At 34.0% G+C, this 22641-nt stretch overlaps 1 protein-coding gene across 1 annotated transcript; it reads left to right on the top strand.

The window, feature by feature from the left end:
• Nucleotides 1-13380: 13380 nt before the first annotated feature.
• On the top strand, nucleotides 13381-19515 carry LOC100779162 (U2 small nuclear ribonucleoprotein A'-like). The gene is made up of 9 exons (NM_001255574.3): nucleotides 13381-13457; nucleotides 13907-13956; nucleotides 14105-14274; nucleotides 14419-14548; nucleotides 14645-14850; nucleotides 15462-15623; nucleotides 16898-16948; nucleotides 18085-18237; nucleotides 19205-19515. The coding sequence occupies exons 3-9, from the start codon at nucleotides 14152-14154 to the stop codon at nucleotides 19208-19210; spliced, it is 831 nt and encodes a 276-aa protein (NP_001242503.2). The 5' UTR covers nucleotides 13381-13457; nucleotides 13907-13956; nucleotides 14105-14151; the 3' UTR covers nucleotides 19211-19515.
• The last annotated feature ends 3126 nt before the right edge of the window (nucleotides 19516-22641 follow it).

The following is a 22641-nucleotide window of genomic DNA, read 5'->3' as shown; positions in this document are numbered from 1 at the left end:
AAAATGGAAATTTGAATTTCATTGAAATTGAATTGCTTTATCCAAACAAGAAAATTAAAATACAAGAAATTGAATTGCCTCATCCAAACAAAATATTTACAAAATGAAAGGAATTTAAATCTAGACAATCAAAATGCTGTGTATTTGAATTTCTTAGAAATCTTTAAATCCTCCATCCAAACACATGGTAAAGGAGCACAATGCCAAAACAATCAAAATGATGTGTATTTGAATTTCTTAGAAATCTTTAAATCCCCCATCCAAACACATGGTAAAGGAGCACAATGCCAATAGTTGTACAACAATTAAACAAATATAAAATACAAGAAGTGCATATTCCATAAGAGGCAGTGATACTGAAATGCAACATCTGATGAAGCATCTTGAACGGGATCAGTATATTAATTGGCATAGATTAAAGGATGAAGATGTTGTACGTGATATCTTCTGGTGTCATCCTGATGCAATGAAGTTATGCAATGCATGTAATTTGGTGTTTTTGATAGATAGTACCTACAAAACAAACTGGTACAGACTCCCGTTACTTGACTTTGTTGGTGTGACACCAACGGGGATGACATTCTCTGTTGGTTTTGCATATTTGGAGGGAGAATGTCTAAATAATGTGGTCTGGGATCTAGAACGATTTCAAGGACTTTTTCTAAGATGTGATGTCTTCCCTAGAGTTATTGTGACTAGCAGAGACCTAACATTGATGAATGCAGTGAAAATTGTATTACCTGATTGTTCTAACTTGTTGTGTAGGTTTCACATTGACAAGAATGTCAAGGCAAAAATGTAAATCCCTAATTGGTAAAAAAAAATGCATAAGAGTATGTCATGGATGCTTAGGGGAGTTTGGTTGATTGTCGTTTCGAGCATCAGTTCGATGATTGTCTTAAGAAGTTTGATATTTCTTGTTCACCATGGTCAATGTTTGTTGACTATGTTAATGAAATATGGATAGTTCCCCACAAGGAAAAATTTATTAAAGCTTGGACGAATAAGGTGATGCACTTAGGAAACACAACAACAAACAGGTATGAAAATGTTCATTTTTTATTAGGGTTGATGAATTCATGGATTTTAATTGTTTTTTGTGTATTTGAAATGTAGGGTTGAATTTGCTCATTGTTATTTGGGATGCCATGAACAACATGATAACGCTGCAACACACTGAAGTTAAGGCATCCTTTGAGACAAATACACATGTGGTTGTACATGTTTTTAAAGTTACCTTATACAAGAGGCTACTTGGCATGGTATCAAGGTATGCTTTAAATCAGATTGCTGCTGAGTATGGCCGTGCACATTATGCTGGAAAAAAACCCTTCTCATTGTGGATGTGTGATAAGAACTACCCACGGTCTTCCATCTGCATGTGAGCTATTGAAGTATGCTCTTGGTAGCATCCCACTTAAGACAATCCATATTTTTTGGCAGAGGCTAAGTTTTTCAGACCAAGGGTTATCTGAGCCGCAAGTGACCATAACCGAAGAGATGTAAACCATATCCAAGCGATTTCAAGAGCTTGATGTTTGTGGCAAAGTAACTCTGAAGAGTAAACTTCGGGAAATTGTCTACCTTGATGTAAACTCTATGTGTCCTCCAGAAAAGGCCAACACCAAAGGTGCACAGAAGAAACCGATGACCAAACACCAAAGATCAACAAAACATGATCTGTCTTATTGGGAGTATGTTGATGCTTTACCTTCTGTGTAAAATAATAATTTTTTAGTCAAACGTAGTGCATCATCACCAATTCAAAGAAAGACCATGCCAATGTTGGATAAATTTCATCCATGCATTCATGATTCCATTGAAAACATTGTTGATGTGAAAGTTGACGGTAACTGTGGATATCGTGCAGTTGCTGCGTTATTAGGTATGGGTGAAGATTCATGGTCGTTGGTGCACAACCATTTGCTTAAAGAACTTGCCAAATGGTTTGATGAGTACATCAACCTTTTTGGTGGCATAGGCAGATTTGAGGAATTAAAAAGGTACCTACTTGTTGATGGATTATCCACGGTATGTAATTTATGTTTTCTTTTTTTAAAAAAAAAACTTAGTTTACATACATGTAATTCATATAGCTAGTTCATGCAGGTTACTATGGATAAGTGGATGGATTTAATCAACATGGAATATGTCATTGCATCAAGGTATAATGTTATCCTTGTGTTGTTGTCTTTGCAACAAAGCATGACCTTTTTTCCGCGTAGAAGTCAACCACTAATAGATTCTTCTGTGCATCGCCTAATATGTATTTGTCACGTATTTGACAATCATTTTGTTCAAGTACATTCATCGTGTTCATATTTTTTAATTAATGAAATTAATTGTGTTATCATAACTTGAAATTGTTTGTGCATGTGCAAGAGTTTATTTAAAAGACCGATGTGTCCTACTATTGTTAGTTGTTATTCATAAGTTAGTTTGGTATTGAAAATTTACAAGAAAAATAGCAATGTACCTCCAATTTATGGTTCTTTATGTAGAAATTGTACATATTTTCTTTATTGTGTGATTTTATAGAGTAGAAACTCCATTTTTGTAACCTAATGTTGAATCCAACTCAGTTTACAGGCTAAAAAAGAGAAGGTAAAAGTTGCTGATGACTCGCTTAATGAGGTAGATTGGCTAAGCGAGATGCATCCGCTTAGCGAGGCATCCAGCTCGCTTAGCGAATGGGAAACCCTAGAAGAGGATAATTCAGAGATCTGTGCGCCCAGCGAGGATGTTGTCTCTTCTCGCACTTAGTGCACCCAAGCTCGCTTAGCGGATTTTCACTTACTTGAGACATGCTCGCTGAGCGAGCCTTCGGGAGCTGAAAAAGTCCAAGAGCCTTTAAAACACTGAAGTTGGTGGGAACTAAAAAAAAAAAAAAGAAGAGACGGGTCTAGAGCAACAAGGAGAGCCTACCTTCGAGAAAAACTGAGAGATTTAGGATTGAGAGGCTGAAGAAGACATTCTCCATCATCTTTTTCCATTTTCTTTCACTAAAAATAGTTTCTTTCTTGTATTTTGATGCTTGGCTTGTAATGGAAGGCTAAAGCCTCTTTGTTGGGGAGTAACTACTGAAACTCTTGATGTAATACTCTTACTATCTATTTAATGTTATTTTTCTGCGTTCTTTGCTTCTATCTATGCTTATTTTACATGTTTGTGGCTTGATCACCCATTTGTATGTGTAGTTAGGCTTTTTAGTATTGGAAAATGCTTTAAAACCTTAGAACTTGGTAGAGCAAGCTAGAAATCTGTATGTCTAGGAATGGAGTGTAGTGATCTAGTCTATTTTACATTGTGCGCTTAATGCAACTCTGTTAGAGCGAGTTTTTTGAGGAATCAAGAACGAAAGCTAAGAGAGTTAGGCTCATTCATGTAAGGAATCATGGTCTGAGTATTTTCTCAGTGTAAGAACACTAGGATAGCATTAAATAGAGAAAAACCTTTTATACAACAAGAGAAAATTCAGTAGGAAACTCCCTAACGCTTTTAACTTGATAGTTGTCACATTTCATAGCTTTGAATGTTTTGTTTTTGTTCAAATAGTTTAATAGTGTAGAACTCAATTCACACTCAATATTTATTTTATTTCAAGCTTTAAAAGTGTTTACATACTAAATATACATAGTCTAGGTGAAACAAATTTCCTGTGGATACGATACTCGGTCATACCATTTTATATACTACTTTTGCGAATCAGTACATTTGTCGACCACCCGAACAACTACCTCTAGCTTTGTTATGGTCTAGGAATTGTCATCCTCAGGAAAAGCAGTGGTAAACTCCACATATTAGTTGAATGCAACAGTACAAAAATTTGATGATGTTCAAAAAAGACTATGTTGATTTAAGCGGACAATGAACGTTCACATACCGATGACATTGTAATGTACTACATTAATATATAATTGTTTCGCTGCATATTCACGTAATTATGTATTATACCTTATGTTAAACTTAACTGTTTAGGGATACTCCTTAACTTAGGGTTTAGTCTTACGTGCGTTGTTAGAGTTAACTGTGACGTCAAAACCAAGGTTTAGTGTTATGCTTTAAGGTTAAATAATTTATGTTTCTTAATAGTAACATTAAGAAAATTCAAATAAAATTGGTAAAACGAAAATGATGTCAAATACAATAAAATGATAAACATAGTCTAAAAATTTTCTTAAAGAATTGTAAATGTCTTCAAGCGTGATTTGTGTGTCGCCTTCGTCGCAACCTGACAAAAACATTGCGCTCTACAGTGACACCCCTAGCGATCCTTAGGCAATCTTGCATGACATCGTGTGCTTCTATGCCTTCAGTCATTATCCTTAGGTTGAGCAACCGCTCTAACCTTTTTGCAATTGCTTTGCAAGCCTCCATTGACATTGACAACAACGGATAAGGTATTACCATATTGCATAATTAAATTAAATGAAATTAAAAATAACATGAATATATATGTTACCACTGCATGTGCAGGTGCTTCCTCCATAGTTGTTGCCGCCACTGAGAACTCATGCATATCTGGTTCCACATATGTCTCATCTTGCATGATAGGTGGATTTCTGGGTGGATCCCTGGGCTGTGTCGGTGTCATGAATGGATGCGAAATCATGTAGAACCTGTGAATGTAGTCTAGTGCACATTGTCCAGACACAACACAAATTTGGTCCACCGGTGCAAGGTACTCAAAGAAATGCATCCATTTGTCGTCAATATCTTTGAACGATAACCTTGATCCCAGAGAGTGTGGAGGAATGGTCTAAACATACCCAAATTGTCACACCACCCTCTTTGGTCGGTGTATGATGACAATGGGACCCCATCAGATATGTCCAAAAAAAATATGAAATGAAGTCAAACTCTCGAATTGCACGGTGGTCACTATAAGGTATCCAACAAATTAACATCATCAGTCGTCAGTCGATCTAGACGTTTCCAATAAGTCGATGTTGGTAATGCCTTCGTAGAGGCCTTCATAGATGTCTAGCGGCGGGCATGTGGTGACCTTTCATCATAGTCTGGGTTTGTAAAAGCCTCAAGAATAGATGGGAAATGCTCATAAATCCAACACTACACAAATTTGATAAGAACAAAATAAATTTCAAATGAACATATTAAAAAACATAAAAAACAATTAAATAACAATCATTAACAATTACCTGTAATAGTGTGATATATCCAACAAGTTGTCTATCGCCACTCTTACAAGCATCATTCAAATTATCGTACATATGCACTAGAGCGGCAATTTCTCATACATAGCTTCCACTCTGATTGAGGTCTCGGAAGGTGTCCAAGAACACCACATGCACATGTGTTGCACTCTTGTTAGCAAAAAGAGTGCAACCTAACAAATGCAGCAAATAAGCTCGAGCTGCTACAGTCCAATGTCCGGCCTCACATTTACTATGATAAATCTCTCGTAGCCACGATAGGCATGCGTATGCCTCAGGACATTGTATTGTCTCAGCTCTAGTTTCATCTCTAGTGACTTCAAGTAACTTGACTAACATCAACACCGCTTCGTCGACATGAAGAGTGTCAGAGTTGTGGAATGCACCTATGATGGGAAGATGAAGCAAAGAGGCCACATCATCGAGGGGTGATGGTGACCTCTCCTACTAAAAGATGAAAACTGCTTGTTTCCTTATGTCACCTCTCGACAAAAATCGATATAAGTCCTCGATCGTCAATGTCCAATAAACATGCGATCAAAAGACTTAATCCTGTGCCAGCGACTAGCCCTTCAATTTTAGCAGCAGGCCTCCCGAATTTCTAAACCTTCCTTCCATAGGAGGATAACTTCAATTCAGGACTTTCTGAAAAAATTCATATAATTTTAACAATTTTAACAATAATAACAAATACTTATTGAAATATAATTTATTAAAAACTATAAATACCTCTCCATTCCAAACAATGACTCCAACATAATCAATATAGGCAGTCAACACTGATGGGTCACGCGGTCCGCCTAAAAAACCCTCGACGTCATCAACAGCTTCTTCGACATGTTGGAATACCTCTTCAACTGTGTCATCCACGTGAGGAGCATCCTTAACAACAACGACAACTTCTTGTTGCCTACGTACGGATGTTGTGGGCCGTCGTCGTTGGGGAACATCATCTGAATCACGATTATCCTCTCTCCCTAGGGCTCTTCCTATATCTCTGTCTATGGCACGACCTAAACCTCTAGTTCTAACCATAATCTACAAATTTGCATATACATAATTTTTTTGTCAAAATTCAAACAATACTTAACTCAATTATAATACAAAAAATTATTTTAGAGTTAAAAGAAAAACAAAATCAATATGTTTAGAATTAAAAGAAATAACTATTTAAACACATAATTCAAAATAATTTTTTTATTTATCTAATAAATAATAACTATTTACAAAAAAATAATAAAATAATATATTTTTTATTTAATACAAAAAAAACTATTTATAAACAAATACAAATTTAATATATTTACATTTAAAATGAATAACTATTTCAAAATATAATTCAAAATAAACTATTTTTATTAAAAACACAAATAATACCTATTTTTAAAACTAAATTAATACTTATATATTTACAATTACAAATAAACTAACTATTTAAAATCATAATTCAAAATAAACTATTTTTTATTTATCTAATAAACAATAACTATTTACAAACAAATAATAAAATAATATATTTAGAAAAATAATTGTTTTTTTTACTTGTTTGCGTATTTCAAATGCAGGGTTGAGTGCACTTATTAGGCCTTGAAGATACTACTACAGAATAGCCTTGGAGACCTATGTAGTGTTTGGGAAGCCATGAACAACATAATCACGCTGCAACACACTCAAATTAAGACATTTTTAGAGACAAGTACACATGTGGTTGGATATATTTTTAAAGTTATCTTATACAAGAAACTACTTGGCATGATATCAAGGTATGCGTTAAACCAGATTGTTGTTGAGTTTGACAATGTAAGTTATGTTGGTATTAGCAATTGTCGTTGTGGATGTGTAATGAGAACTACTCACGGTCTTCCTTGTGCATGCGAGTTAGCTAGATATGTTGTCGGTAGCATACCTCTCGGCGTAATCCATATGTTTTGGCAAAAGCTAAGTTTTTCATACCAAGGGTTATTTGAGCCCAAAGTCAGCATAACCGAAGAGATGGAAACCATATCCAAGCGGTTTGAAGAGCTTGATGTTTGTGGCAAAGCTACTGTAAAGAGTAAATTTTGGAAAATTGCCTACCCTGATCTAAACTCTATGTGTGCTCCTCCAGAAAAGGTCAAAACAAAAGGTACTCAGAAGAAACCAATGACCAAACATCAAAGATCAACAAAGAGTGATCCGTCTTACTGTGTAAAATAGTAAATCTTCAACCAAACGTAGTGCATCATCATCAGAGCAAGCAAAACTAAGAAGGACCATGCCGATGTTGGATCAATTTCATCCATGCATTCATGATTCCATTGAAAACATTGTCGATGTCAAAACTGATTGTAATTGTGAAAATCATGCAATTGCTGCCTTATTAGGTATGGGTGAAGATTCGTTGTCTTTGGTTCACAACCATTTGCTTAAAGAACTTGCAAAATGGTCTGATGAGTATATCAACCTGCTTTGTGGCATAGATAGATTTGAGGAATTAAAGCAATCCCTACTTGTTGATGGATTATCCATGGTATATCAGTTTTTTTGTTACGTTTTGATGGATTAATTTTGCTTTAAATAAAATATAATTAAAACTGTTACATGCAGATTACCATGGATAAGTGGATGAATATAACCAACATGGGATATGTGATTGTATCAAGGTATAATGTCATCTTTGTTTCTCTTTCTCTCCAACAAAGCATGATATTTTTTCCTCTTAGAAGTCAACCATCAAGAGATTGTTTTGTACATCGTGTTATATGTATCAGTCATGTGTATGAAAATCATTTTGTTTAGGTAAAAGCATGATCATCTTGTTTGAGTAGGGTTTATGTAATAAAATGTGTTCTGATAATTTGAATGTGTATGTCCTTATGTAATATGTATTTCTAAGAGATCGCTGTCCCTTATCGCTAGTAGCTTTGTTATGGTCTACACATTGTCATTATCAAGCAAAACAGTGACGTACACCATATATTAGTAGAATGTAGCAATATACCAATTTGACGAGGATGAAAATAGACTTTGTTGATTTAGGGAAAGATTGAACATTTAGTTACTGTTAAGCCAATAGTTGTGACATACCTATGGGGTTGTCATGTAATATGATCATTAATGCGTGTTTCATTGGATGTTCATATAATTATTTATTTTATTTAATTATCGGTTATGAAAATAATCATATTAGAGAAATAAATAAAACATTAAATAATATATAATTATTTATGTTTTAGTGTTTTTATTTAGGGTTATTTGACTAATTAAATTGAGTTCGGGTTTATGGATATTTGACTAATTAGGGTTAATTTTGGTTTAACATAATAATATAATTAGGTCATTAATTTATGTTGGATCAAGTGGCCTCAGAATAATTAAGAAGGGGGGGGGGGTAAATTAATTATTAATGTGTCTTGACTAATTAAAATTTATCCTTCTTAATATTACTAGATTCAATTAGGCTTTACTACTAAGTTATGAGAAAGTAAAGAACAGAAACAATAACTTAGACAAAAGTAAAGCGGAAATAAAAAGTACACACTGGAAAGATAAAGAGTGTAGGGAAAAAGAAGACAAACACAAGATTTATACTAGTTCGGCAATAACTTGTGCCTACATCCAGTCCCCAACAACCACCGATTCTTGAGATTTCCAATAACCTTGTAAAATCCTTTACAAGCAAAGATCCACAAGGGATGTACCTTTCCTTGTTCTCTTTGAACAACCAAGTGGATGTACGCTCCACTTGAACTGATCCACAAGAGATGTACCCTCTCTTGTTCTCAGTATAACAACCCAAGTAGATGTACGCTCTACTTGTACCACAAAGGATGTACGCTCCAATGTGTTAAGACAAAGAATTCTTAGGCGATTAGTCCCTTGAATCTTTGTAAGGAGAAGCAAAAGATATCTCAGACGGTTAGTCCTTTGAAATCTTTTGTAAGAAACAAAAGATATCTCAGGCGGTTAGTCCTTTGAAATCTTTTGTCAAGAGGGAGAATGGAAGAAACAAAAGAATTCTCAGGAGGTTAGTCATTTGAATCTTTTGACAAGAGAAAGAAGGGAATGAAGAAGAAGAATAACACAAGTTTTTGGTCAATGAACTTTTCTTGAAAGAGAAAGTATTGAACAAAAACTTTTAGAAAGATGAAGGAAATCTGTTATGCATAAAAGAAAATCAGTTTTACATATATTGAAATTCGTGCCATGGTCACATATTTATAGTCATTTAATGACTCAAGTTAAAAGTTTATGACTCTTGGCAATTTCTTCAAAACTAGTCATTTTTAAAAGTTGTGACTTTTATGAAAACTAGTCACTTAAAAAGTTGTGACTTTTGAAAAAATCTTCAGAAATAAGTAACCTTAAGAATTGCGACTTTTGGTAATTTATTTTTTGAAATCAGTCACTAGTAATCGATTGCCATCATAGTGTAATCGATTACACATCAACAGATGTGACTCTTCATGTTTAAATTTGAAAATCAAAACGTTTAGAAACTCTGGTAATCGATTACAAGTATTGTGTAATCGATTACACAAGTTTGAAATGATTTGAAAAAGTTTTATCACAAGTTGTGACTCTTGAAATTTGAAATCTAACGTTTTAAAACATTGGTAATCGATTACATGATTATGGTAATCGATTACAGCTTTGTAAATCAGTTTTGAAAACAATGTTGGCTACTGGTAATCGATTATTACCTTCTGGTAATCGATTAACAGAGAGTAAAACTCTTTGGTAAAAGATTTTTCTTTTTGAAAAATTCTTGTGCTATTCAATGTTTTGAAAAACTCTTTTAATACTTATCTTGATTGAGTCTTCTCTTGATTCTTGAATCTTGAGTCTTGATTCTTTACTTGAATCTTGATCTTGATTCTTGAAACTTGCTTGACTCTTGATTCTTTGGCACTTGCGTGACACTTGATTCTTTTAGCATCATCAAAATAATCTTGGAAGGCATTGCTTCCACAGTTTAATATTCACATACTACATAAACGAAAATAAAAAAAAAAAACTTATCTAATAACAATAAATAATAAATATTGTTCAGTCATATTGCATACATAATTCATATAAAACCTAAAAAATCCTAAAAATCTTCCTGCATTTGGCATACGCCACCTTCGTCTCGATCGAACATAAACATTTCCTTGCGCAGTCACACTTTTGGCAATCCTTATGCACTCCTCAATCACAGTGTATACTTTTGTTCCTTTAGTGACTACCTTCAAGTTGATCAAGCGTTCCAACCTTTCTGCTATTGCTTGGTAAGCCTCCTACAACATTGACAACAAGGTAAAAGTAAACACTTAATGCATGACACATAAAATAAGTAACACTGAGAATTCAAAACATATTATACCAGTGCATGTCAAGGCATGTCTACATCAACAGGTGCAGCTGCAGGTGGTTCTACCATAGCCGCTGCGACGACTGACTGCTGAGGAGGATTTGGTTCAATAAACGTATCATCGTGCACCACAGGTGGATGTCTAGGAGGATCCCTAGGTTGTGTCGGACTCATGAAGGGATGAGATATGAAGTGGAACCACTCGATGTAGTATGCTGCACATTACCTAGGAGCAATACAAATTTGACCCACCGGTGCAAGGTATTCAGAAAACTAAATCCATCTATCATCAATATCCTCTATAGATAAAGATGGAGCAACAGGGTGCAGAGGAATAGTCTGCACATAACCAAACTATCGCACAACCCTCTCTAGTTGGTGTATGACAATAGAGGGAACCCATCTGATATGTCTGAAAAATAATGAGATCAGCTCAAATTCTCTGAATGCACAGTGGTCACCATAAGGAATCTAGCACACAACATTAGATGCTAATCTATCCAACCGCTTACAATTCGTCGACACTGGTAATACCTTCCTAGACTTTCAACAACAAGCACGTGATTTCCTTTCATGATAATCTTCAGCAACAATAGAAGAAGCAACAGTAGGAAAATGTTCGTAGATCCAACACTGCACATATTTAAAAAACAAAAAAAAAATCAAAACAATACTCAATATAAACTACAAAACTAAAAATTAAATTTCAAATAAATTATAAATACCTGTAAAAGTGTGATATATCCTGCAAGTTGTCGAGCGCTTCTCTTTAACGCATCATTCAAATTCTCATACATATGAACGAGTGCAGTAGCTCCCCATGCGTAGCTTCCTGTTTGGCTGAGGTCACGAAATGCATCCAAGAATACCACATGTACACGTGTGATACTCTTGTTAGTAAAGACCGTGCAACCTACCAGATGCAAAAGATATGCTCGAGCTACTACAGTCCACTATCCTGTGTCACATTTGCTACGATATATATCTCGCAACTAGGATAGCCGAACATATGTCCCATGGCATTGCAATGTCTCAACTCTTTCTTCTTCTAAACTGACTTCAAGCAAGTCAACTAACAAGTCCACGACTTGGTCTACATGAAGAGCCTCAAAGCTATGGAAGGGGCCTATAATAGGCAAATGTAGCAACAATGCCACATCATCCAGGGTGATAATGACCTCTCTACCGAAAGATGGAAACTATTAGTTTCCTTATGCCACCTCTCCACAAAAGCAAATATAAGTCCCCTGTCTCCAGTTCTAAGGAACATGCAATTAGATGACTTAATCCTGTGGCAGCCACTAAGCCTTCAATCTCTGGAGCAGGCCTGCCAAATTTCTTAACCTTCCTTCCATGGGAGGACAACTTCAACTCAGGACATTCCTGAAAATAAAAGTTTAAATCATGTCAACTTGAATAATAAATGGTTATGAAAATATTATTTATTTTAAAAATTAAATACCTCTCGATTTCAAACTGTGATTGCCACATGATGAACATAGTCCATCAAAACTGATATATCATGGGGTCCGTTTGGAAAACCCTTGGCATCAGCAACTACATCATCAACAACTGTCTCCTAAGGCTGTTTATGGACCTCATTAGCTACATGATTCACATGCTCAACATCCTCAACAACAGGTGCAACTGCCCGATGCCTACGTGCAGATGCTGTCAGCCTTCGCCGCTAAGGGGCTTAATTCGCATCACCACTAACTTTTATTCCTAAGACTCTTTTTATAACCATGCCTAAAGTCTGACGCAATCGTCTGGTTCTAATCATAATATGCAAAATTAAATAGTAATAACAATTAATGTCATCTTTCAAATAATACGTTAATCAATTACTATTTAATAATTCATAAATAAAAAATTTATTATTTTTTAAATAACTTTTTTATTACTTTATATATTCATAAATGAATATGGAAATTATTTTTTCAAATTTATAGACTTCACATCACTAATTCTAATAAACTTAAATTAATGACCAAAATCTAAGTATAATTTTTTTAATTTCTAATAAATGACTATTTCAATTTCAATACCTTTAACATTATTTTTAAACAAATGAAGAAATTTTAATTTTATACTTCCAACCACTATTTATATAGTATATGTGTATATATGTGTATGTGTGTAAATAAACAAAATTCTTAAATTATTTATTAAAAACCAACGCAAATATAATTAATTAAATAAAAGCACAAAAAATATAGAATAATATTTATTTATTAAAAAAATATTTTTGCAACAAAAATATAAATTTATTTTTAATTAATTTTTTTATTCAATTTTTGTTTAATTAAATATTAATTTAAAAAATAAAAAATTTATACGGATTGGAAATTTATATAATTCATACGGATTAACAGTCCATATGAATTATACAGATTAACAATCTTTATAGTCAATACAAATTAACAATTCGTATGATCCACAATCTGTATGGATTATACGAATTATTAATCCGTATAATCTATATACAATATACACATTCCAATTCAAAAAATGAACCCCTCAAACATAGGATCAAAACGTAAAAGAAGAAAAGGAAGGCACTCCGACGATAGGCAGTGGCGGCAACGATCAAAGTTGGGGTGTAGACGGTGCGAGAAGAGGAAGCAAAGATGACGAAGAAGGAGGCGCAGCAGCAGTGTGTAGGGTGAGGGAGAGGAGAAGAAGGATTTTTAAATTTTTAAGTGAAGGACATTTTTGTCACTTCACTTAAATTACTTAAATTGCTGGGTGCACAATTTGTGTCCGGTGCACGAAGCAATTGCCCTTTGTCCGCCCTAAATAAAAGCGGGTCAGGGTCAGCCCACGATGGCAACTAGTTGCTTGTCAAAGACGCACCGCGCACGCACTCGCAGCAGCATTTGAACTCTACTTCTCTCGTTCTCTCTTTCTGTTCTTCTCAAAGACGCACGCAACGTTCAGAAACCAAATCGGTAAGATTCTGCAAAACCCATTCCTGCAATCAATCCACGAAATTATAGCTTGGAAATTAGACTTCAATTTTCTTTTGAATGGCTACGATTATGGTTGTTAGATTTATCCCCAATTTCGTAGCAGATTAATACCATATTTCTTATTCTTGGGTAGAATGATTCAAGCGTTTTGATTTTCGGTTACCCATTTGTCTAGTAATCACCATGTACACTTTATTTTCTGTTGAACGAATTTCTAAGTTGCGATGTCTTAGTATTCATTTTCCTTCTATTAACTATTTTCATCCTTGTTGGGATAGAGTTGAATAGGGTACTAATGCAATGAAAATTCGAGTCGAATTGATGTAATTTACTAGTTGATTTTTGAAATTGTTACACAATTTGGGCAGCAAATTATTGAAGCTGCTTTATGATTGACAGTGTTATCCTTTTCCATGACTTAACAACAGGTTTGAGTCCTCATTACCCGCCTCTCTCTGGAAACCAGCAAAACCACCTTGTAAGAGTTGTTTTGGGCTAACTTTCTTTCTTTCTCTTTTCCATTTCTTAGAGAACTAGTGGCTATTCTTTCTGTGGTTATTAAATTAAATTTTTTGGTTTGTAAAAGCAAAGCACGCTTTGTAATTTGATAAGTTCCATTCTTGCAGTCTCTACTATCTATCGGTTCCTTTTGTACTCTGAGTGGGTAGAAGACATGGTGAGGCTCACTGCTGACTTGATCTGGAAAAGCCCTCATTTCTTCAACGCGATTAAAGAGCGTGAGTTAGATCTTCGAGGCAACAAGATAGCTGTAATTGAGAACTTGGGTGCTACTGAGGTGCACAATTTAATCTTCTTCCCTTCCTTTTAGTTTCCCCTTATATTTGAAAGGATATATCGTTATGACTCTGTCTTCATATGTGCTTCATTTATAAAAAAATTCATCCTTGTGTTCTTAAATTTGCAATGGATTTTCCTGCAGGACCAATTCGACACAATAGACTTATCTGACAATGAGATTGTCAAACTTGAAAATGTACCATATCTTAACCGGTTGGGTACAATGCTCATTAACAACAACAGGATTACTAGAATTAATCCCAACATTGGAGGTACAGTTTGAACTTTGAACTGCACATTCTCATGTTTGTGCTCTCTTTCCTTCTAGTTGTAAGCTACTCAAAATCTTACTGTCATTTGTATTGCAGAGTTCTTGCCAAATTTACACACTCTAGTTCTCACAAACAACAGAATTGTAAACTTGGTAGAAATTGATCCTTTAGCATCCCTTCCAAAGCTGCACTTCCTTAGTCTGCTGGACAACAATATTACAAAGAAACCAAATTACAGGCTTTATGTTATTAACAAGCTGAAATCCCTACGGGTGTTAGATTTCAAGAAAGTGAAAAATAAGGTAATGTTCTTTTTTCCCTCTACCCATACGTATCTTTAATTGAGCTTGTTGTTTGAAATGAAATATGAAAGATATGATGTTCTGGTAATGTCTGCATTCAAGTAATAACTCAGCATTTTAAGCTTGAAAAGCAGAACTGCCAGTGGTTGGCACTGAATGCCAAGGCCAAATGTGGAAATTTACTGCATAAGTATATATATCTGTAGACTATGGACTAATTTTTTGTCAGGCTGCTTTAGCTGTTGCTTTGCTTAAGCTTTCGTATACTGAATGACTTCAAATTCTACCTAGAACTTGGGTGCAAGGTTTATGTATCTAGTGAAGTAGTAATGTTAGAAAAGAAAGGAGAATGGTGGTGTATTATCTATATACTAATATAAAGTCTCTTCAGCTATTGTCACATGTGCCATTTTATGTAGTACGGCCCACTGTTTTTTACTTTTTTTCTTTTACTTTAATCTCTCTTTATTCTCTTTCTTTCTCAATTTCTCTAACCGCCTGTGCATATCAGGGGCTCTATCTCTAGTTAGGTTTATTTCTTATTTCCAATTATGCATTCCCTTCAATTATATTTCCTTATTTGATAGTTTCTTATAAATAATAATTAATAGGAACGGTTGGAAGCCAAAAATTTGTTTTCTTCAAAAGAAGTTATAGAAGAAATTCAAAGGACACCCACAAAAAGTGAAACTCCTAATGTTTCTGAAGTGATTGAGGAACAACAGATGCCCAAAGTCGTTGCTCCTACACCTGAGCAAATTATTGCTATTAAGGTACAATGATACTTGAAGTCATCAATTTATTTAAGGCTTATCACTGTAGGGTTGAACATCTGACATACCCATCATGCATTCATGCTCAGTTCAGATCTATAATCTATAATTAATACATTCTCCCTTTTATACATTTGATATAGTGTGCTAAAAATTGTAGATGAGATGTCCTTCTTGCTTCTACCCACAACTTTACAGCAAACCATTGGAAGCTATTCCCATGTCTAATGTAGTAGTGAAGGACACACTCAGTGATAACCAAAGATTCCAAAGAGATTATTCGATCACACTGTAGTCCAAAAATAAGTGGGTTAAACCAGAAATTGTCATGTTAACTTCAAATATGTAACATGTCCCTTCTATCAATCCTATTAAATACCATTGTCCAAAGTACCTGACCTACTATGTCTGTTGCTCTACTCCGTATTAATTCATTAAACAGTAAAGAAAAATACATTGATTTAGTTTATCATGCTTAGTTTCTTACATGTAAATACACTGAATATCCAAATAATATTTTTGTTAATTAAATTAACCAGGCTCCAACTCTTTTTTTTTTTTTTTGATCAGCAAAAATTATATATATATATCTGAATAGATACAAGTACCAGAGGTACTATGTACATAAGTAGAGTACCATACACATGGTTCCTTAGTGAAACTGCTACAGTTTGATTAGGAACCAAAATATGGCTACATAAGTAGTACAACTGCTAGCAATTCAAGAAAAGCTACCCCCTACTAATACAAAAATCCTTGTCGAATTTGACTTGACCATTGATTAAAATGAATGGTAAAATCTTTCTCCATGTTTCTTAGCCAAGTCCACATTAAGAATATAGCATCCTCGAGCAACTTGTTGCCATTGAAAAGTGCATTGGAGAAGATAACTCTGTTTTGCATCTGCCAAATGGACCAAACTACAGCCAGCCACCAACATTGCCATCTCTTGACCCTTATGCCATCCACCTGAACACATAAGTGTTAGATGAAATGTTGAAAGTGTAACTCATTGTCCTACAAGTTAGAATTATGCTGTAAGATATACCTGCTGTCCCATTGGCCCATGTGATATTTTTTTATTGCTAAATCATTTTCTGATAGAGATCACCTTACATGCTCTTGTGATATTATCTTCAGCTAAGAAATCAGTTCCATTCTACATTATAGCTAATGACTGTATTCATATACCAGAGTTACCTTCTCTTAGAAGTTGGTACATCAAGCAACTAATTCTGGTTACTTATGGTTTGACATGTTTCTGCTTTATGCAGGCTGCCATTGTGAATTCTCAGACTCTTGAAGAGGTTGCTAGACTTGAAAAGGTGCTTGCTTTTCTAAATTAGATAATTGTTTAATGGATTTTAATGTTTCTGTGTCATACTCATGCTTAACATGATATTGAAATTACTGTAAACAATATGATAGGATAATTTATAACTAATGACCTGCTGTTAGAGGGATGATCTGATGGGAGACTCTCCCATGAAATGTCTCTTGTGTCATTGGAGCTTAGAACTACTGCCATATTCTCTGTTTTTCTGTTAACACTTGCTAATTGCTGGCTGGCATAGAACATGTAGATTGGATTATTTGTCATGTGGGGTAGATTGGATTTGGTTTGTCTTAAAATGAGGAGTTCCTCTTGGTTTTCTTTTGTGGTTTGAGAAATAAGGAGGGAAATTGTTTTGAGATTTGTTATCATTTGGTCTTTTGGGAGTCTTTTTATGATACTTCTCTAGCTATTTTTTTGTTTCATAATATTGTATCTTCAAACTTAAAAATTATTGTCTCTTCCTAATTTAAATTGAGAAGGGATTGATTTTCTGTTAGGAACTACGATTCTAATCCTAAGCAGAAATAATAAAGGAAAAGCTATAGTGGAAATTTCCCATATATTTTCTCTCTATTCCCATTGCATAATTCCCTTATTTATAGATGATCCTAGGCCTACAGGGCTGCTACCAACAAGGTCCAGCTGCCCCACTGAGCAAATAAAAGAAAAGAAATAACAGAATGCATATCTTTCTGTTATAACAGAATCAAATAACAGAATTAGTGGACAAGTGGTGGAATATTCCGCAGCTGGTGCCCATGCTGGTTGTCCTACACTTCATCCATAGCAGTGTTGCTATCATTTTCAGTGTTGTAACACACAATTCTTACCATTACTTAGGTAGTTTGTGTCAGTTTGTAAAAGTTGAACAACAATTTATAAGAATAATATAATTATATAGTTCTTATTTTAATATATTTCAAAAATATACATCATGTTAATTTTTATGTATATTGATGAAATGCATAATAATTTTGGATTAATGCAAGATTTTATAGATATGGGCTATATGATAGACATGATCAATCCAACGATGGTGTAAACTGATCTCTCCTCATTTAATTACCTTAACTATGAAAAGGACTGTAATAATGCAGTACATCTAATCGGTGTACATGATTGCAGGCATTGAAGTCAGGCCAGCTTCCTGCAGATTTATTGTTGGATAATGTTGATGAAAAACATGAGGACATGATTCATGACGATAGAGGTCAAGCTGATGGAGAATCTAATGATACACAAGAGCAGAGAAATACTGATTCTGCTTCAATGGAACAGGTATATGGCCACATTGACATGTGTCCATCAAAACATTAAATTCTATATCTTTGTGACAAATCATTATTACTCCATCATACATATTTAATATGTTTGTTTCCAGAAGTTATCTATTGTGCTATAACTATGATTATATCAGAACTTTTTTGAACATATAAACAGTTGCTGATCAATGTACTCAATCATTGTTTAATTTTAGTTCTAACTAATAGTTAACATGTATCAAAATGAATATTGTTACGATTTCCAGAGTCTATGGACTTCCTCGTTTCAGATTCTTGTTTCCCATTATTTCTCTTTGTTTGGCCTGGCTCACTTGTCCAGCCACATGACAACTGACATTGCATCTCTGGCCAGTGCTCACCATTGCCAGCAACCATGAGGCCTTAGGCCATTTCAGGCCATGCCTGCTGTCTTTCACCTCAATCTCAATACCCCCCCAATGGCTGTTTCAGGCCATAGCCTGATTGAGTCCTCATTTCTTGCTATTTTGTTTACCTGAGTCCAACACATCTATGAGTATGATGTAATATAGAAAAATGGTATTTGCATTATATGCTCTCCTTACTGTAAATATTTTTTACCATTTAAATTATAGATAATAATCAGTTAAGTGGCATTTAACGATAAAATTATGCATGAGAACAGCTGTAGAATTGTGTATTTTATGTTTGCATATAGAGTTAGCACTATTTTATGTGCAACTTAATGATGCACACAAAGGAAAACTAACATAGTACCGGTTATCCATTAAAATATTTGAACTATATTTTCAAGATATAACTTAAAAGTGCTACTCTACTCCATGACCATAAATAGCGTATATGTTATGTCCTCCCATAAAGTGTCTCTAGTCATTTTTCCTTCTGTTGATCTGTTCATATTTCACACCATTATTTTTTTATCTGTTTTCATGCGGTAGTATTATTGTAAGCGATGCTTCACTTTTCATTTTATTTTCTTGCAGGATTAGAGCGAAGGTTTTCAAATAGTCCTAGCACTGTGGACTTCTTTAATGTCAGGTTCTAGAGTCAAACTCTTAGTAATTTTCTATGAAGTGTACTTGATGAATCTTCCATTCTTGAGAACTGGATGTTTCAATTACATTCGTGGTGAATCATTGCTTTAGTTATATATGTATTAAATTGGATTGTCTAACTAGAATGATTACGGCGTTTTCGTTGAAGGTTAGGGAGAAGATTCAAAATTGCTCTTCTCAGAAACATCTACGGTTTCTGATTTCAATCTAATTTGGGAAATGAATGAGCGTCAACCCAAGCACTTGCCTGATTTTAGTTTTTTTATTAACTCTTTTAAAATACGTAAAGGGTTAATTATGTATTAATATTAGTCAATTAAAAATATTCACTCTGGAAAATACCTCATCAGATTTGCCATGTATCCACAGTGTATTTGCCAGCTGTTGCAACACCATCAGATAACAGAAGGAATAGACGACAAAGACTAAACAAAAAACAGAGCAAAAGTTTAGTGAACAAGACTACTCAACTTTTTGTTTAAGAACTAAAAATAAAAAAAACAAGAAAAGTTCAGGGATTAAAAATATAATACAGATTCTTTCTGCTTTTATATTGAGATTTTTACTTATCAAATTAGAATTGATTAATGTGATTACCTTGAAGGGGGAAATAATGCACAAATGAAACCAGTGAAATAACGTTCCTAATTCATATTTTTTCTATTATTATAGTATCGATTTCCATAGGTTTATATGGGATTAAAACCGTTTGGGGTTCTTTTTGCTTTTCTATACCAAAATTTACACTTTCATATCCATATTTTTTCCCCGATTATTATTGCATTGATTTCATTGGCTTTGCATGGAATATAACTCTTTCACATTTTTTGTTTTGCTTTTATATACCAGAGTAAAATTATTTTGAGAGAAATATACCAAAGTAATAATGTTGGTGATTCCTCATACATTTATATATCAACAAATCATAATCGATTACTAGGAACTGTAAAAGAAAAAATTATTAATACCTAAATCACAAAAGTTAAATGGCGAAACAGCCTTTTAAACCAATCCTGAAAGAGTTAGGAAGCATCTTGCTTCTTATCCCTTTTGTTCCTTGTGCATGCATGAGATTGAAGATACGTTGCATGCCCTAATTCGGGATTGTAGTTTCAGTTATTGGTAGGTCACGATATCGTTGGCTTTGACTCGAGTATTGTTAGGTGCATCCAACATTCTTTAAAAATGGTAAAATTGTCCCTGCTAATTTCTCCCCTTACGGATCAAGTTGATCCGTAAGTTGATTTTTAAGGCTTACGAATCAATTTGATCCGTAAAAAACTTACGGATCAACTTGATCCATAAGTCTTAAAAATTAACTTACGGATTAACTTGATCCGTAAAAGACTTACGGATCAAGTTGATCCGTAAGGGGTATTTTTGTCTTTTCGCGGTTAGTGCTGGGTGCACCAGCAATAATGCTGGGTGCACCTAACAGCACTCCTTTGACTCGTAGGATTTGATTCATTGGCTACATGACAATCTCTCCAAGCCTGGCATTGTAGGGAATGACTAGAGCATCTTGTTTATGGTTATTTTGGATGCAATCTGGTTCGTGTGCAGTAGCTTCATCTTTCGGAATGTTTCTCCCAACACTCAAAATATAGGACTCAGTCTTGCTACTCACTGGCAAACAAGGTGGTTGAAATGGCGAGATAGGATCACATCATTTCTTGTAAACATTTGTAATTTGTTTTGGGAAGCAAACCTAGTAGCAAACTAGGGCTTTGGATGCTGGACGGGATGTATATCTTTGAGGTGTTGCTAGGTGCACCAAACATATTACTTGTGCATCCAACAATAAAGAAAATTTCAAAAATGCCCTTAAGTGTTTTCTTCTTCCTTTTAAGTTACTTTTTTTATAGTAGCGCATTTATTTGTTCCTTTTCTCAGTTTCTTCTGGTTTTTTCACTGTCGTGAGAGGTCCATTGTGTCGCTTCGATCGAGGTGTAAGTTTTACGAAGGTACGTCGGTGGTGGTTGTGGCGGTGATTGGTTTGGTTGTTAATGGAGGTACATTATTTGTTTTGTTTTTCTTGCGTAAAATACGGATTAAAGAATTTATAAGTTATATAAAACATACAGATTTGTTAATCCGTAAGTTTTTATATAACTTACAGATTGTCAATCCGTATAAGTTATACAGATTGAATAATCCGTATAACTCATAAGGGACTAGTTAATCCGTATGAGTTATACGGATTTTTAATATTTTTTAATTAAAAGAAATATTTAATTTTTAAAATTTTATTAAATTATAAATATATTAATATGATTGTTATAAAAATGAATGTGTAAAAAAATTATTTGTTTATTTGAAGTGTAGTTTGATAATTAATTTGTAAGTATTTGTTTTTAAATTTTGGAAATGATATTAATTGTAAAATAATTTACACTTATAATTTATGTATAATTTATTTGAGTTGTTGTGGTCTAAAATTGATTGTTTTTTGTGGTTATAATTTCATGAATTAGAATTAAGTTGAATAATATAAGTTATTTTAGTACATATGGTTAGGTTATAATTTTTTTATCTATTATATGGTTATCAATTTTAAGTAGAAAAATTTGATATTACTGGTTTTTAATATATAGGGTTATCAATTTTAATGTTTTATAATATTATGTGCAGTAAAAAAATTACCTAGGGTTTTGTTTGATAGTATATGTATGGTGCGGTTTGGGGTCGTTTGTTTGTGATTGAAATTTTTGAATGTCTTGTTAAGATAAACGAAGATCAATAGATGTATGACATTATAATGTCTGAAGAAGTTGATATGAATGAACAAAATGAAGACGAAGCTAGTGTGAATGAAGAACATGTTGATTGTTCTGATGCGTTCAATACTTCTCTGGTATTAATATGACTTATTGTTATTAAAGTAATTAAATGAATGTTCCTTGAAGACAAAACTTGTGTGAATTGCATTGTAGGTGTTTGTTACCCGAGATGATGTTCTGCATTGAGCTCGATCTGTTGCTTATGAAATTGGATTTGTGACTGTGATTATAAGGTCAGACACAAACACTGGTATGAGAGGAAGAACTTCATTTGTCTTAATTGATTGTGAAGGGAGTGGTCAGTATAGGTATAGGAAGAAAGATTTTGTAAGAAGAGATACTGACAATAGGAAATGTGGGTATCCCTTTAAGCTTCGTGGGAAACTAGTGGTTGAAGACCAAGGATGAATGGTGAAGTTAATGTGTGAGAGTCACAATCATGAAATGACAAAGCCATTAGTTGGACATCTGTATGCTGGTCGATTGACTAAGGATGAAAAATAATTATTGTTGATATGACAAAGTCAATGGTGAAACCAAGAAATATTCTGCTAACTTTGAAGGAGCACAATGCCAATAGTTATA

The sequence above is a fragment of the Glycine max genome, chromosome 10 (assembly GCF_000004515.6).
Source record: "Glycine max cultivar Williams 82 chromosome 10, Glycine_max_v4.0, whole genome shotgun sequence".
Classification (NCBI taxonomy): Eukaryota; Viridiplantae; Streptophyta; class Magnoliopsida; order Fabales; family Fabaceae; genus Glycine; species Glycine max.
The sequence above is the reverse complement of the archived record's forward strand: the minus strand, read 5'-3'. Positions and strand labels throughout refer to the sequence as shown.